This window comes from Falco punctatus, assembly GCF_963210335.1.
Source record: "Falco punctatus genome assembly, chromosome: 16".
Taxonomy (NCBI): Eukaryota; Metazoa; Chordata; class Aves; order Falconiformes; family Falconidae; genus Falco; species Falco punctatus.
In genome coordinates this window covers 3,393,550-3,412,216 of record NC_137596.1, presented here as the reverse complement: position 1 = coordinate 3,412,216, position 18,667 = coordinate 3,393,550, and the positions used below count along the sequence as shown (strand labels likewise).

The window sequence follows — 18,667 nt, the reverse complement described above, 5'->3', positions numbered from 1 at the left end:
CTTAGGGATATCAAAGATAGAGTAGCAATATTTTCTATGGCGTTCATTCTCTGCATTGTCCTCTGCAAATCCTATTAAAACCTAACTAAATCTATTACTGCTCCCTCTATCTTTAATCTTCTTATGCGTCTGTGAATGAGAAAAGGTGTAGAGATACAATTAAGAGTATCCTGGGAAAGACAATTTTAAGATTGAGCAAAGTAGCTTCATCTTTTCAGTATTAAAAAGCACAAAGGGTGGGCGGGAAGGAAGCAGAGGCAGGATGAATAAATGAAGCAACAAATTTCCACTTCCATTCTGCTGTAGCCAAGTCTGGTTAACAGCAAAGAATTACTCTTAGCCCTTGTATAAGTCACCATCAATCATTACTCCAACGAAGCAGCCAGAGCCTGTTGCTGGAACCGTACCCGCTGGCTCTGTTCACCAGGGAGCCCAGCCATCTGTCCACAGCACAGTCCCAAAGCTTCTTCGTGCTGGCACATTTGCCTGGTTTGCAGGGTTTGGGCCAGTGCAGCCACAGGAAGGGGTAAATAATAGGGATTAATGATGCTGGGACGGTGAGTTAGGAGGAGTCAGGTTCGCTGCCCTCGCTGCATATGATCCTGGACGTGGGATAGATAATGCCAGCACCATGCTGTTCCCTTCCTCAAACAGCAACATCAAAGGTTTTGGCAGAATATTAATCCCTACCTCGATTTCTTTCACTCCTGAAGGGAGGACTGCTGAGAGCTGGCTCATGGTATATTTAGACACATCTTCAGCCATTTTCTACTACCTGTTGCAAATTCTAATCTCCTGGACCATCGGTCTGGCTCTCTCCTGCCTTATGGCGTGTGTCTATTTGCGTGTGTGCAAAGTGTATTGACTCTCACTTCACAACATGTGAAAGCATATGTTATGCCGAGTGCAAGTCAGAACAATCACACCCTTTTTTTCCTCCCTCCTTAACAGGGAAAGAGGCATCCCATCCATGGACTTAAAAAGAATTACATACAGAGAAGAACCTCTTTGCTTTCTTCTTAGGAATATTACTTTTGAGCTTTGTTTGCATTGTTTGATTAATCTAAAATTACTTCACTTGGACTAATAAGATTTTCATCAATCTATGTATAGAAATGTAAAAAGAGGCACGTGTTGCATGTTTTCAGTTTAAAAAGAATTAAAGATAATTTTGTTTAAAAAGTTATATTTGAAGCTGTTTCACTTACACTGGCACTATGTAAGAAAGAACAATCAATTTCAAGACATTGCAGTGTAAGTTTTCTTATTTTAGATTCATACCAAAGAGACCAAAAGGATCTTGAAATATATTAAAAAGAACAGAACAGAATAAAAGCAATCAAAAAGCCTAAATCCCTAGAAATATCACTGTGGTGAAGCAGGCTAGAGGGACTGCCCATTAATGAAGGTGCAGGGAAACCTGCTTTAACTAAAACACTTGAGGGACCGGCAACATCGCCTTCCTAATGCTACTGATCTTTAACAATAGGTCAAGTGAAATCTTTCTGGAAACCTTCAGGAACACCTTAAAGCAGAAAAATTCCTGCTGTAGATGAACTTCACTGACAGCTTCAGTGGCATTACCATTTCTCCTAATAAACTCTCCCATCACAGTATAAGCATAACTGCAGTACATGGTTATTGAAAATAGTTAAGCAGATGAATCTTTGCATTAGAATCTTTAAAAGGAGTAATATTGGTTAGCAGTTTGAGCACAGGTTTGGATGTCTGAAGACTAGCCAACTTTCTGTTCCAAATTATTTCAGTATTTTTTCTCTAATTCTGAGCAAAACCCTGCCTTTCCCTCTGCCTTAATTCCCCAGCTGTAAAATTTGTGATATGGATATGAATGGCCTGTGAGATCCTAGGCATAAGAATCTTCTAGGAAATTTGCTATCAATTCCTTATTATTTTAATTGCCCTGGGAAACTTTTGCACAAATGACAAGAAACTATCAAAGCAGCACTCCATCTATGTAAGGATTTGGTTAACTACTTCATCGTACAATATATTGCCACTGCTCTCAAGCATACACGTCTTTTCCAGATAACGGTAATTATGTACAAGCATCTCACAGAGATTTAGACTTCAGTTTGTAAATCACTGCTCCCTCCAGCAAAGAGATTTGTGAGATGAAATTGCCTCCTATAGTCACACACACCTCCCTGTTTCTTTGGCATTTACCATCTTTGGTTAAATGAGGCCAGGGTAATAAAAATGTCACTTTTGTACAAAGCTGCTTTCCTTTTGGACAGGCTACTGCAAAAGGAGATGTGAGTCAGTGTATTATCAGCCTTGCAAAGAGGCTTTTTATCAGACTTGCTGTTGCTCAGCTTTTGCCCAGATGACAGACTCGGGGCAGGCGGTGACATTTAGGGCTCTTAGATTTGCTGAAGAAGAGTCAAGCTGGGGTTAGCTAAGGACCTTCAGGAGGCACTGTTTTGCAGAGCTGTCTACAAGCCCTGCCTGACAGAGCTGACGTACCTCCTGATAGCTCCACATCTTCAAGACAGAAATTTGCTGAAGACATCGCAGAATGTAAAACAAGAAAAGTCTGCAAGAAACTTTTTTCTCCTGCTGACTATGACGACTTTTTCAATTTAAATAATCACTGATCTCGCTTAAGTAAATGCAAGTTCCAGTGGGCACTCTTACTTCTGGAGAGGTTTAAACTGGCAGGCAGGAGGAGACTGAAGACATGAATTTGTCACCAGGTTTGTGTAAAAAAATACTTCTTTATGTTTGTTTTAAACCTAATGCCCATGTTTTCTTGCATTATGAGAATAAATGAGCAACTGTTCTTTAGGAAACCACACACCTTCCCAAATCAGGATTCCACTTCTGTCTTCTCTTTTCCCAGAGTCCTATACTACTCCACAAGCAATGAATACAGCAGTAAATAGAAACCAGATCATTACTGAAAAACTTGACCAGGTCCTTTTGCTGCCTGTTGGCCCACACCATGTAAAATAGACCCAAGGTTACTGTCCCAAGATTCCTCTGGGGATATATTCTTCTTTGGGTTATACTGCTGCAAGGAATGAAGTTCTTAATTAACAGACACTAGCAACACGGGAAAGTTGGTAGAGGAATAGAACAAATTAATGCAGTGGCACCCAAAGAGAATAAAAGCATTGACTGCTGAACACTGAGTGCTAGTGGAAAGGTGGAGGAAGAAGAAATATTAGGAAAAGGTGGCCTTTGACAATCTGAAGATAAATGGCTATTAGGGAGGTGCTGACTGACATGTGGGGCTTTGATTTCCCTGAGAAAGGCACCTTTCCCGCTATCAAAGGATATTTACTGCCTGTGCATGACTGAGACTGAACAGCCAACAATGCCAACACAAGATTACCTTTCGAGGCATACATATGCATGTGAGAAAAGGAAAGGCGGGTAGATTTTGTGCAAATCGTGTCATCTTTCAGTTTTCTGAGTTATAAATAGAGGTTGTGGTGGCTGCTGCTTTGGAAAATGCTTGGAGATCCACAGGTGGAGGGAATGATGTTATGCTATTCAAAACCAGGGCTAAACATTTAAGAAAACTGCACAAGAAGGGAGACCCGTGGCACTTCGCTAAGAAACATGGTTCAAAAGCTCCCTCACCCAAATAATTGCTTCTCAAAGTGTAATCTCCCTCAGCACCGAAGTAGGAAGATGCTGCTCATTTCCTCTTTGAGTTTTCATTAAGTCACAGCACTGCTTTTCTAACAGGCTGACAGGCATGATTTTACAACAGAGTTCCTCTGGCACTAGAGGAGACACCCATCCACGAGTACACAAAAATAGGTGACTGATGATTAACTAGGCTGCTGCTAAAGAAGCAGGATGACTTTGTGCTTGTTACAGAGCCAGGGTGATGACGGCGCCTGTCTGCTTGGAGTTCATTAGGCTCAGAAATACCGAAACAAAGGGTGTTCGGTCTTTCAAAAGAAAATACCTCCGGGTAGGAAGGTAATATGACAGAAAGACAGAAAGAGCTTAGGGACATTTGCACTTTACTTTTATCTGCTAATTACCTCCCAATCTATCCTTCTCCCCAGCAACGCTGGATAATCACCTGAGTATATCCCTGAGTGTATCCCTGAGCCCTTTCATCGTCAGTTGTAAGGTGGCAATGTGGCCACCCCACTCCTAGATTATCCAAATGTTTCACAGTGTTCAACACAGGTATTACGTGCTTAAAGGATTTTATTTGTTTATTTATCAAGATCTGTGTAACAAGGTAGTGCTCTGTTTCCCATCTCTTAAGACGGGGAAGTGAGTCACAAAGGTACTTGCTTCTTCCACACTTACACTGGGGGTCTGTGGCAGGGCAGGGAATTAAACCTAGCTTCCAAAATCCTAAATGAGTGCCTGTAATCACTGCACCACTCTTCTTGCCTTCCACCAATCCAGCAGCAATGAATACAGTCTCCATATGCTTCAGGTGCGTCTAAAGATTACTTTGAGAATACCTACATAGCCTGATCTATCAGCATGAATAACCTAGCAAGATTATTTTTAATGCCAAGAAATAATGTTTTGGTTCCTCAAGTACCTGCAGGTTTCAAATAGATTTTTTTCCCCTCAGCTATGGATTAAAGTATAAAAACATCCAGTATAAAACACAAGTTGGCAGTTGCATTAAATATATTGACTTCAGACCAACGCAGAACAGTGAAGAAACTAAACTGCAATGAGAATAAAGACTGGGGTGGGTTGTTGGGGTTTTGTTGGTTTGGGGGTTTGGGTTTTTTTTGGTTTGGGGTTTGTTTTTTGGTTTGGGTTTGGGCTTTTTCCAGAAAAAAGGTGGAAACCAGAGAACACCTTATGATAACGAACCCAGTGTACAGGCTATAACAATTGGTTATAAAACAAGAACTGGAGAACATGGAGAGAACATGGAGTTTTCACAACATAAGGGGCACCTACTACTTGATAGACCATAGTTCAAATACATGGGGTGGGTGGGAGGCTATAATCCATATAACTTACAGTCAATTACCTTATACTTCATTGAATTAAAGAAGTTGCACATCAAAAGTCCATGTGCAAAGGATGCAATCCCAATACTATGCTCGTAGGTTTTTTTCTTCATTTTGAACAGTCAAATGATATTTTCTTTACTAAAAAACAAAGCCTGAAAATAAACCAGTTTGATCCTTCCACCTCCAAGGAAACGACTCTGCCTGAGGCACTCTGCAGCCTCTCTGTCCTTCTACCCAAGACTCTATTTTTAGGGGGACCTTATGGCGTCATTGAAAATTTGACCATTATCTTTCAACCAACACAACTGAACAAAGAAAAGGAGACACTTTTGTCCTGAAAAGACACTCTTGTTTCTCCTGCTACTGGCTGTTTCACACACAGCACACACGATATTGGGGAAAGCAGAACCTCAATTCTAAAAGAAAATCCTGCCCCAAGAGGGCTAGCATTCCTGTTCTCCATCGTTTAGATATTTCACCATTACAACAACTGAGAATCACTACATAATCTGCATCTGACTTAAAAAAATAAAATGAAATTGAAGGATGTTAATACCACTTCACACTTCTCCAGTAGCTTGCATCCAAACAGTCCAAAGCTGAACTGACCAAATGCAGGCTCTTTCCGCCCCAAGACATGAACCCACTGTGCAGACAAGAGAAGATCAGTCACAGAGAGACAAACTGACCTACCTAACACCAAACCGCTGGTGAAGTGCCGATGCTCACCCCAAATGTCTAAGTGGCTCTCCTGACTCAAACTGAATAGGAAGCTGGTGACTTACAGAAAAGAGTCTGGAGATCTGTCTCAGAACATAACTCCAAAACTCTGTTTGTCTTGTTCAAAGTCTGTAAGTAATTGGGCTGGAACCTTCCAGAGATGGAAAATTTTCTCTCATGGGAAACAGAAATGATCCTGATCCTTTATCTCCATCTGAGTAGGAACAGTGGGGGAAAGAACGGAACCCCAGAAGTTAAATAGCTCCCCCAAAATAAACATTGCCCGACACCGTTCAGTTCCCACATACTATGGAAGATACTGGTTGCTTGGATTGGTGAGAGGGCAAGTGAGATAAGCCAGTTTTGTTTCCCTCCAAGCTACTCTACTATAAATTGAAGGTAGTTGTTTACCTGAAAGTAAAAGGGTACAGGAGGAATGACCTGCTTGATTAGAGAATCCCCAAAAGTCAGATGGTAAGCCTTCTGGGACAGGGACAGTTTCTGCCAATTCTTGGTCGGTTCCTAAAACTCTCAGGTCAAAACGAAATGAGAACCATGCTGTATAAAAGTTAGCATGTTCCTCCCTGCCAGCATGTGCTAATATAAACAGGAGGACTCCGGGCGCCTTTCTGACTGATGCAGGAAGACATTGGCAAAAAAAATTAGTCATGCTCTTCCTTCTCAGAGCCATAAACACCCCTCAGGACTTCCAATGCATTAAATTGCCTGTCCCCTCCAAGGGCTGAACATGCTACTTCATCATCTGGAAACTACACTGCAAGGGCTCCTTAAACCCTGAGCTGACTAGTAGGTATCCTAATTATAAAATAATTTAATCTTTGACTCTAGGTGAAGATTACAGAGTCACTCCACGCATTTCAGGGCTGCTCACTGATCAGACTCCCCCTGCCCATTGTATTCCAGTGATCTCCACTTATCTGGTATCTGAGCAGTTAATAATTTCTAATGTCTTTTGCTGTGTGACACCTTTAGTAGGTCTGACAGAGCTTTTGCCCAGGATCAACATCTAACCCCCAGCTTCCCCAGGAGCTCCCTAGCAGCTGGCAAGTTAGACAACAGCACATCTCCAGCTCACACCCTGGCAGGTCTGGGCATAGAAACCCGGTGTTCAGCTGACCTAATACCTCAGCTGCTGGTCCTCCTGCCTTTGGGGCTCCTGATCCTTCGCAACCAGAGAAGAAAAGAAGTGAACTAGAAAAACAAACAAATCAGGTAACTTACTTACTAACAGTGGCTCTGCATCAGTCTTGTGCCTTGGCACTTCGGGGATACTGGACGGTGACAGGACTGAGAGGTAGGTAACACGGCTGCTGGAAAAGTGTCTGATCCATGCCATCACCAGAGAGCTGGGGTCGTCTTCTGATCCCTGGGCTGTCTCCTTCCTTCTTCCCTTTGCCTGTTGTTAGAAAACATTTATGTGGCACTGAAGATGTAAATGCACACGCCCCTGTCCCTACGGTATCCCTGATCTCCCCCGCTCTGTCAGAGCTCACACGGGGCGCTCCAAACCCTCACCCTCCACTGCTGCAGTGCTACTTTTGTGCCTGGCAGACGCCTGCCTCCCCTCGCCCCTGCTCTCTGCCATGCGAATGAATTCTTGGCGGTGTAAGGCTGGTTAAGGGGCTGGGGCGGAGGGGAGGGAGCGGAGCGGGCGGCATGTGATGGGGAGCATTGGCTGTTCTGAATGAGCAGCAGAGGGAAGGGGGGGTGGGGGGGTGGGGGAGGGGTTTAACCGCTGCCTGGCACGGGAGGGGCTTTGGGGCGGGCGGAGGGGCGGGTTCGGTGCTCGGGAAGATGCGGGCACCGCGCTCCCCCCTCCCCGCAGGGCTTTGCCCCACCTCGCAGGGTCGCTTCTCCTCCCGTGCCTGCTGCCCGGCTCCCCGCCGCCTGGGCTCCCCTTCCCCGGGGGGCTCCCGTGGTTTTAGGCGGGGGGGGGGGGGCTGCGTTCTTGTCTGAACATCACACGGACAGAAAGCGGATCCTAAAAGCAGGAGAGCGGGGAGCATGCAGAAGCTGCACATTTAACAGGGCGCACATGTACGTGTTCATTGGCACTGTAGAAACTCTCTTCCGGGCTGGACCAAGGAATTTGGGAAAGTGGGGAGGAGGCAGGGCACGATTCCTCCTGCACTCTGCCTGTCAAGCATCCAGCTGCTGAAATGGTGTTTGCTGAGTTGTGTTGTTTGCCTGTGATCCAGCAAGTCCCAGGGAATGCTCCCAAAGCTCTTCAGTGGTGTGCGGCATTTTTTGTCTTTCTCTTTTTTCTCCTTTTTTTTTTTTTTTTTTTTTTTTTTTAAATCATTGATAATACCACACTGTCTCCCTAGCTTAGCAAAATATTTCCTCTTCTGAAAAGCAAATGTCAGGCCAGCTACATACATGAGGCAGATCTGCCTGGTGAGGACAGGTTCCCTTCAGGCATTGCTGCCCTGTTCCCCTCACCCTGTCCTCCCCCTCTGTTCCAGGACCACAAGTGTTACAGCCCACCAGTACTGCTTTCACAGGAGGTTTACTGGTCAGGAAAAGAGAACTTGTCCAAACTAAGCACCATACAGGAGTGTGTCAGTATTGCTGGAATCTGAAAGCTATTTTTTCCATGTTCTGCTTGAAAGCTATTTCTTCCATGTTCTGCTTTGAATGACTTCCAGTTTTTTAAAATTGTTTTAAAGTTATACTATTGCTAATGAAATACATCAGCATTAGAATGACTTTTTTTTTATTTTACTGTGTGGACATTTCGCAACTTATTATTTGAATTCTTGTTTTGGAACAGGAAAAAATACGATCTAAGGGAACTTCCTATAGATCAGAAAAATCTGATTCCTAACCATCTTAAATCTAAGATACGCAACTCCTTATTATGGAAGCTAGACTGGAAAAATTCAAAGACAGACACACTAAAGAAAGGGGCATAACCACGGCTTTGAATATCATTAATAGTCATGTCGCACAGGGGACTGGGTTAAGAAAGCACATCTCTATAAACATAACGCTTCACAGTGCTCCTGTTCTCTAATCTCGATGTGGAGGTTGGACCTCACCAGATGGGGTAGGAATCTGGTGCCAGGCCAAGGACTTAGGCCATTAAAAATTAGTTTTGCGGATGTAATTTTGTTTTTTCCACTTGTTGTTAGTTTGTATTTCCCACTTCACCACAGTATGGGCAATGAGATCAGACTAGCCAGTCTGGCTCCAGTGTCACATGCGTTAGAATAGTGCTACCCCATCTAGGTTGCAAACAGCACGGAGGACTAAATTCAAATCAGCAGTGAAACTATTTGCCATGCAAGTAAAAGGCATGGAAATAACCTGTTGATTAAATCTTATGAAATTATGTTAAATTAGATCTTCTGTCTGCTCATAACTGCAAGGAATGCTCTTTCAAGCACTATTTATTTTACCTTTTAGGAGTATGTCTACGATACATGAAGTAGTTTATAAAAGTGCTATTTGGGGAGTACATTAACAGTTTTGGATTTTTAATAAGCATTCAAACTTACTTCAACAGTAATTAATACAAGATGAGAGTCAGTCCACCCTAAAACCATAACATTGGTTTTCAGAGCAGGTTAGGTCCCCAGATCCTGCTCCACCAGCACTAAGGACAGTGTCACCTTCATAAAGGCATCAGCTCTGCTACTTCTTTCATTTACTCTCTTGTAATAAGATTTAATAATAAATTATTTAATATTGAATAAATATTGAAAAAATGTTGAATAAAAAAAAATAAGAAGGAAATTTTTGTGCTAGGAAAAGCTGTCCAGCCAGCAGCCCTAGAGGAACAGAGTTTCTGCCAGTCTGCAAAGCTAGCGTGACACGGTCGGTGCGAGGAGACCCTTCAGTCCCACCACCCACCCACACTTAGCCAGTGCACCTCAACTACCAGCCCAGTTAGACAGCCTCTAAGTGGACTGGGGTCTCCCAGACGCGCAGAGTGGGCTGACAGTACAGTCACTCCTGTGGTGATCGTTCGCCCACCTTGAGCCACACCACTGCATCGCTCCCATGCAAGAAATGGCACTGCGTTTCGTGCAACGTCAATAAAAGCATTTTCACGTTTTGAGCAGACTCCTCTTTCTTCTGACAGGAGTGAAACTCTGCTAACAGGCACTGCCATCTGCTGGCACCATGTCCTGCCACCGATTCCCCTGCAAACACCGAGCAAAGTGGGGCACCGTCAGGGTTTAAAGCTGAGTCTGGATTTTCGCAGCACCCACTAACCGGCAAGGCTGCCGAAAGTCCTGTTTCCCCAGCATCTCACATGTATTATACAGCTGGAGAAAAAGAGACCTCTCCTCTGACAATACTTGCCAGTTCACGAGTAGGTGTATAATTTTGATGCTCTTCTCGTTTTGCCACTGCTCTGCCAATACCTTGTACGATTACAGAGTGCTGTGCCCACACCTCTGTCCAGACGCCAGCTCAGAGAGAGTGGGATCGCAGCATGGATCTGGAGATGCCCCCCAGCACGCCCCATCCTTGCATTTGTGTGCTGTGGTTGGTGTCTGTCACAGGACCTGACACATCCCAAAGCACAGAAAAGGGGGCACTTGAGAGGTACATACTTGGTCAGTGTTAAAGGCCTCTTAGGAGCCATTTATTGAATCTCCAGAGAGGTGGTACCTTTAGCACGGGTCCACGTGAGTACATGCATCTTGCATTTTGCTTCCTTATTCATGCACTGTAAACTAGTGTGTTCTTTCACGTATTAGACATCTTCCAATTTGTACTGATTGAAGACAAGCCAGTCCTGAAAACAGTTTTTCAGCTGGAAACTACACTTTGGTGAGTCAGTGACATCAATGTTCCTTTTCTAAGGTGGTTAAAAAGTTGTCAGTGGCCTCACAAGTTTGAAATATGTTCAAGAACTCCAGGTAATAGCTTGCTGCAGAAGGGCAGGTTTAACACAATATGGAAATGAGGTTTGGGTATGCTCCCAGGCTAGTATGTGCGCAAGAAAATGTAGAGGGATTGTGTTTCTGAGTTCTCTCAGTGTTTGGGATGGGATTCACCTTCAGCAATGCCATTTAGGATGTGCTGGTCGAGTCTAAACAGCCACGCTATTTCCTTTCTAACTGATGCAGAAAGACAGGTAGTATCAGAAGGCATCTAAATCAGACCCTTACGTTAGAATGGGATAAACGAGCTAATTGCAGGAGTGCGTAGATACAAATTTCACTTCAGTGCAACATCTTGGATTTCCTGGGGGTGCTCATAAGCTCTAACAGCTGTGCTTCACTGTCCCAAGGATGTACGGGGCTATTTACAGGGGTGAAATTATGGCAATTGTGGAATGCTTAGCTCCGATTTGCACATAGAACAACAATATGTGGAAGAACAAACTTTAATCTCATTTTGGTATAACTAAATAGCTCTCTGAGGACATTATGTATATAAAAAGCTCTCGTAAAACAAACAGTTTGGATTTTTGCTGGTGCCTATAAGAATGCAGCAGGGCAGTCCAAGTTTAGAGCTTTCATCACCCAAATGGGAAGTAACCTCCATTTTCCTGAGGCTTCACTGCACATAAATGACACCCCCCACCCCCCACCCAGATAAGCCCAGACCAGCCCATGACATTTATTACCCAAAGGGACAGCCTTCAATCTGAGCACCAGTGACAGAATCTGAAGCTTGTTCTGAAATCAGTGGAGGCTGTCTTTACATGTATTGAGAGGAGAGGGAGCAACAGTGCCTTCAGGGAGCATTTTAATTTGTTGTGCAATTTGATCTTTGGAACAAGAGATGTCTCTTCCCGTTTGTCAGCCATTAACCTCCCATCTCACTAGAAGAAAACACGGGTTGTAAGAGTCAGTGCTGGAAAGAGCTTCTAAGATTGTCTCATCCACCTCCACTCTTCCCTGGTGCACTCAACTGAAGAGGAGCTGAGCTTTCAAGTAAAGCTCTGAGAATCTGGATGTGACAGTCACCCACTCTGTCTCGACTTCCTTTTGTGTTTTGGGGTTTACTCAAACTCTAAACTCAAGACGAAACCTGGGAAGTAGGAACAAGAACAGACAAGAGGAAGGAAAATTTCCGTAATAAACCCAAACTCCTCTGTAAGGCATGTGTGGGGGAGTCTGCCTGCCATCTCCTTTGATATGATAATGAGGAGCTAACGCTAACCTGGGGAAAGAGACAGCTCTTCTGGCAGCTATGTGGGGCTAGATTTGTGCCAGCCAACACACAGCCCAAGCCATTGCTTGCTTTTAACTTCTGGATTGCCCAAAAAATGCGTTAGTCCAGTTCTTAGTGAAGTACTGTTATAATTAACGGTAATTAAGCTCTTCTTTTGCAGGTGCAGCAGCAGAACCTAGGGCTGAAGGGTGCCCAGAGACTAAACTTCCCACTGAGGCCCACGGTGGCTGCAGGGCTGGAAAGCACTGGCGAGGGGCCCGATTTGGGTGTGTGTGATCTTGCACGCACATGACATCTCTTCTGTGAATGAACTGCCTCGCCAGTTTAAGGGGCGCGGGGCTCCTCACCGCCTGTGAGGTCAGAAACGCCACCGCCACAAACATGCAGCAGCCACAGCACGCTGCCAATGATGGCAAATTTATGAAAATAATTTCCTTGCTACAATTCAAAAAGATTTCTGACAAAAGCAAATGCCTCGGCTCTTTCAGGCAGGAATCTTATTGCATTAACCTCCCTCCTAAAAACATACAGCCTTCCCTTGGCGGAGAGGTATGGGTGCAGGCAGGACGTAACCAGAACGGTGCAGCGTGTTTCTCAAACTCAGCCCCTCCACTGGAAAAGGATCTCACCGCTAGCTTGCGGTTTCCCCAGCAATGGTAGGAGATAGACAACAGGTAGTGCCAGCAACTCCTTCATTGAACTATGAGGAATCTACCAGGGTGTTTAGTTGATTCTAAGGGATTCCGAAAATGTCTTTGCATGAGAGACTTAAATTTTGCCTTTGGGCACCAGCAGGAGCTCAACCAAAGCCCAGCCTGCACACTTGAAGTCCTGGATTGTTGCCCTCTGTGAAATAACGATCTGCTGAACATCGCAGATCGGTGCAATACAGTCACTTCCAGCATATTCTGTGGTTACTTAGCGGAAAGCACAATCTATGGGGCAAAAATAATCTCCCAAAGATAGATTTTAGGCAATGCACATCAGTACGTCCAGTTTATTTAATTGGCATCTTTCCGTACTATTTCCAACCCACTCTTAGGAAGTAAAAGCAACTCAGGATTTGTTCTAGCAGGTCTCACACGTCACTGCTTTGAGTTCACTTCAGGATTCTTCTCAGCTCTACTCTGGCTGCAGAAAAAGTGACCCCCACTGACTCTAATGAAGTCTTTTTATTACTGTTTAATCTCCTGTGTGTCTGGCAGCAGGCTGGCAGCCCCGGGGACAAAAGGCCTCTATTGAGCCACAAATGGGTACTGCAGGGACAGCCTTCACACCCCAAGTGTATTCAGGTGACTGGACAGGGCAGCTCGGGGAGCCCGGAGGGGCTGTTCAGGGGGCTAACCAGCACCAGGGTGATAGGCGGATTAGCTGGTAATAGCCGGGCGATTAACCCTTGGCTTCTCTTTCAGTTAGCGTTGGCTGTGGTGCTGCTCAGAGCCTTGTCCCTTAGGATCTGACTGATGTCACCAGGGGGTTAAAGCTTCAGTCATGGCTAACCCAGGCTAGATCTGAACTGACCCAGGTTAGACCTGAACTGTCCCAGGCTAGATCTGAACTAACCCAGGCTAGAACTGAACTAACCCAGGCTAGATCTGAACTGACCCAGGCTAGATCTGAACTGACCCAGGCTAGATCTGAACTGACCCAGGCTAGATCTGAACTAACCCAGGCTAGAACTGAACTAACCCAGGCTAGATCTGAACTGACCCAGGCTAGATCTGAACTGACCCAGGCTAGATCTGAACTGACCCAGGCTAGACCTGAACTGACCCAGGCTAGAACTGAACTAACCTAGACTAGATCTGAACTGACCCAGGCTAGATCTGAACTGACCCAGGCTAGATCTGAACTGACCCAGGCTAGATCTGAACTGACCCAGGCTAGATCTGAACTGACCCAGGCTAGATCTGAACTGACCCAGGCTAGATCTGAACTGACCCAGGCTAGATCTGAACTAACCCAGGCTAGATCTGAACTGACCCAGGCTAGATCTGAACTGACCCAGGTTAGATCTGAACTGACCCAGGCTAGACCGGAACTAATCCAGGCTAGAACTGAACTAACCTAGACTAGATCTGAACTGACCCAGGCTAGATCTGAACTGACCCAGGCTAGATCTGAACTGACCCAGGCTAGACCTGAACTAATCCAGGCTAGAACTGAACTAACCTAGACTAGATCTGAACTAACTCAGGATAGATCTGAACTGACCCAGGCTAGATCTGAACTAACTCAGGATAGATCTGAACTGACCCAGGCTAGATCTGAACTGACCCAGGCTAGACCTGAACTAACCTAGACTAGATCTGAACTAACCTAGATTAGATCTGAACTAACTCAGGCTAGATCTGAACTGATGTAGGCTAGATCTGAAATAACCTAGGCTAGATCTGAACTAACCCAGGCTAGATCTGAAATAACCTAGGCTAGATCTGAACTAACCCAGGCTAGACCTGAACTAACCTAGGCTAGATCTGAACTAACCCAGGCTAGACCTGAACTGACCCAGCCTAGATCTGAACTAGCTCAGGCTAGAACTGAACTAACCTTGACTAGATCTGAACTGAGATCTAAAGGTGAAAAATCTCCAAACCCCGTTTCAAGTTCACAAAATACACAGCTCTGAATTTTACTAAAACACCTAAGCTGTACCTTCTGCTGGGATCCTTTTGGTGTGAGAAGGTAGTCGGAGGGTCCGTAACAGAACCAAGATGTGAAATCCTGCTGCCAGAATGGAGTAAAATAGTGGTTGCTTATCACACATGACTACAGCAGACCCTGTCTGCACATTCTTTTCCCCTGCAAGGGCTGGAAGTGTTCTGCCAGGCAAAGTTTTTGCTTTGCCAAAATTCCAGCGCTTCAGCTGGGCAGTGGATCTCCCCTGCAATTCAGGTTTTTTCTTCCACACGCAGACCTTCAAGCCAATTTCTGAGATGCACGTTACTACAACAATTTCTAGGGAGTCATTAGGAATAAAACCCACGTTCCACTCTTACCCGAAGTGGCTATGTCCAGTAAGCAGTCTGCATGGACTGGTGAAATTCAGGAACTACGATTGTTTATTAGAAGACCCCAGTAGCAGTTAGGTTATTTCTGAGCTCTTAGATTTCCACATAATTTACTAACATTTGGAAGATTTTCAGCGGCTTTTCAGTCATTCGGGAGCTTAAGAGAGCTATTTCTAGAATTTTTTTTCCAGACCCTGCAGCAGCATTCAATATTTATAAGGAATTCCCTGCCTTGGTAGCAACAACTGATGGTTACGAAAAATAAGTACACTATAAAATGCATTAATATTTTAAGTCTGCCAAAGATTGCTAGATGAAGATATTTTCAGCTTTTGCCTGACTGGTTGATGTTTAGTTCAAGCAAGTAACTGACAAAAGGAAACATATCCAGGAGGGAAAGGAGAGGGTGTCCGGGAACTTGCAACAGCTACAGAAAAAGATTTTTCCGTGTTTACATAATAAAACAGCAGCAGAACCAGGAAAAGAACCAGTCAACCAGTTTCTGCTCCAGCCACTTATGCAGGGAACTACACTGTCTATTGCGCGCTCAGATACCGCTGTAGGATTCTGTAGTACATGAACAAAACCTTTCCCCACCCTCCAAATAAAATTTTGAGATTGTGCTGAACCTAGGCTTGTCCACAAAAACGCAAATAACTCGTGTTTAATGATGCAACGGAGAGAAAAGCTAAATCTTGATACCGCTGTAATGAAGTGCCTTTTTATGAACACTCCTGTATGCTCGCTGCCTGACAATACTGGACATGATCCAGGTCTGTTTACAGTGCCAGCATGTCTGTGTCCCTGACTCCTGGCACATCTGTACATTTTGTTCTTGGCATATTTGTATCTATGGAGCGAGCTGACCTTGAAAGTGTCATCAGAGGGGAAAAAAAAATTTACAAAAAGCCAGCAGCCAGAAAGCCTACCACCCCCCATATATTTCACAGTTATTATCAGAATATTTTTCCTCTGTTCTGTTTGCACAGAGATGACATTCAATAACACTGAAAATGTTCTTACTGTCCCTAGAGAGGCCTGTTCAGAGTAAAACCGAAGGAAATTAAAGACCTATCAAGCAATCCCCTGATAGAGGTTCATAAATATAAAACTGCAAGCAGTGACTGGCTAAAGCACTAAGGACAAAATGTGCTAAACCTCTCTGCCTCGGGTCCCTCCCTTCCTGCCTCCCCCGTATTCCCTGCTCTGCAAGGAGATGGGGCAGGTTCCCTACCGCTCGTTATCACTGCATATTCATGTAAAACAGAGAGGATGAAGCATTTGCTGCGGGACTAACGGGCTTCTGTGACAGCAAGGCTTTGCAGCCATCTCTAAAAATACACCCCTCTTTCAGGGTGCAGCCTACTGCTGCAGCAGCTCAAGGAGTGGAATGGTGTGTGATGGGACGCACTGAGGCAGCGCACTAGTGTGGCAGAGGCAGATGATGCACAGACTATGGGGTCTGAGTTCCCCAGGAAAACAAGCGATGTAGACACCTGCTAGTCGGTCCTGCCAGACCCTGTCCCTTGACACAGTCTGTAAGCGGGCTGGCGTGCCTGGAGACCTGCCTTGAAGTGTTTCCTATCCTCTTGAAGCACAAACAGCCAAGTTTCGCTGTGACCTGCTTTACAACCGTGTGAAACCATGATGCAGCTCAGGGATGAGGACCTTTCAGGCAGTCCTGAGGAAGAGGCTGCGCTGCAGAAAGACAAACTGGGTCCTCTGCAATCTTCAGGCTCAGACTTCACTGGAAGTATGCTGAGTTCAAGTACACTGCCATGCTCACTAAATTGCTCCCTTACATGCTGCAATTTGTGCAGCAACAGCTCACTAAAGTTGCAGCAAAACTGCTGGATTTACGCTGCAGTTGTTCGGTGAAGCGTTCCTTCCTGGCTGGATTTGCCTGGGGCTTATCCTTTGCCACCAATTCAAAATCTCCGATCTGCCTAGTGCTAAAATTGCACAAGGAAAGATGCTTCACCCAAACGGATGAAATTTACTTTACTTTTCTGATATTCATGAAATTTGTCCACTGTTTGATATATCTGAGCCTGAGATTAAGGAGATCAGTGTGATCTCAGGCCATTACAGAACTTTCTCAGCATGCAATACAACCATAGAAATAATTCAGATGACTCTACGAGTCACACTGCTCTCTGTTGTAAGAGCAGACATGAGGAATTATTGACTAGATTTCCCAGAACGTACCAGTGTAAATGAGGCATAACACCAGAATGTCAAAAAGCATAAAAATATGTTTTCCCAGGAAATATTATGCCATATGGACATGGTCTTTGTTCTGGTGAGGCTTCTTTCAGTTCCCCAGGCTTTTCTATGTCATAATGTTTTCTAGCAAGGCGACTGGGTTATGTCATCTCAGCACATAAGTAGCCTTGGGCTGTGGTGTTTCCACACTAACAATACCACTGGAACTTGCAGATTCAGTACTGTCCCATTCACAGAGAATTGATTTGTTTGTGCTGACAGCTTGCATACACCTTGTCATACAATAAAGTTACTGAAACGGAATTGCCAGAAAGGCTACGTTCATTGCTTTGGGTGATTTATCCAGGACTTCAGCAGTATGAGGCAATGCCAAGAAAATTCCCTCATGTACCTACAGCAGATGTTGTTCTCATCTGAACTATGTTAAATCTGAGATAAAACTACTAAAGCCAACAGACATGTAGTGCTACTATCACCCTTGTTTCAACTCAGAACAACGCTCCCCCCTAGGTCCACCCCTTCATCCCCAGAAACTCAGGAAAACAACCACAGCTGGCAAAGGTTCAGCCTCTCTGATTTCACCTGTTTGCTGTGCAAAATGATTTTGGCATACAAAAAAAGACTGACTCATCATTTATTTTGTTTTTTACCGACAACACCGGCCCTAATTTAACAAGGAAGATGGAGCTTTGTGGTACTTTAGGCATATGGCGTGAAAATGCTAACAGAAGCACTAAGCTTCAGCTTCCCCCCTGGTTGCTTTCATCTTTTTAAGGAGTTTGCCCATCCCATGCAGAGCCAGCATGCCCTCAAGCAGTCCCTGCACAGCCCTACACACAACAGTAGAGGGTACTGGGCAGCCACATTGCTTTTTTGCTCTCCTGACCATGCTCAGGGGTATAGCCACACACGTTTCTGAAATATTTAACCATGCATCCTGTTTGCAAGAAGGTACAAAAGGTTAAGCACGAAGCAGAAGCTTTACCGAAATAAGGTCTTTCCCCACAGCTGTTTCATGGAAATGGTACATGGCAATTTTAAGTACTTTACCCGTACATGAGGACTACATACAAGTTTACAGTTTTACTTATGAGTTGCTGTGAAGGACAAGCATGTTTTGGCACATCTACCATTTGCAGAACAGACCATGCAACACCAAGGTTCATCTCAGTGTGGGTGATGGAGACCTACAGAAAATCTTGCTACAAGAGGTGAAGGTGCCTGCCTGGGCATAAACCAGGCTTCTCTTCAGAAAGCATCTCATGGCTCTGTGGAACTGGACATGAAAAAAAAAGATATTGTCAAGGGGAAACTTCAGCACAAAAAGGCTTCAGTATATGGACACATTGCGAGAGGAAGGACAGAGGACTGTCTTCAGCTACCTAACCCAGTTATTGAATCTGCTATGGCAGTATCAGGTCAAGAGAGATAAGTAGCCAGCCTTATTCAGAGCTGGCTAAATTCCTGCTTCCTATGTCAGCACTAAGGCAGAGCCTCTAGAGCCAGCTGCCTCTTGAAGGAAGCTGTGCATCACCCAGAGCAACTTGTCCAAAAGTTAACTAGGAACAGTCCAGCCAGAGC

At 44.7% G+C, this 18,667-nt stretch overlaps 1 protein-coding gene across 4 annotated transcripts in view; it reads right to left on the bottom strand.

Moving 5' to 3' along the window:
* KCNJ5 (potassium inwardly rectifying channel subfamily J member 5) overlaps positions 1 to 18,667 on the bottom strand; it is an 82,113-nt gene that overhangs the window by 29,698 nt on the left and 33,748 nt on the right. For 2 of the 4 annotated variants that reach the window (XM_080366627.1, XM_080366629.1), the window contains one exon: positions 6,937 to 7,107. In XM_080366627.1, coding sequence (XP_080222753.1) covers positions 6,937 to 6,953 — 17 coding nt within the window. In that variant the 5' untranslated portion in view covers positions 6,954 to 7,107. Of the gene's footprint in view, positions 1 to 6,932; positions 7,108 to 7,226; positions 9,677 to 18,667 lie in introns of those variants that run through there. The other 2 variants (XM_080366628.1, XM_080366630.1) reach the window with 2 other exon arrangements.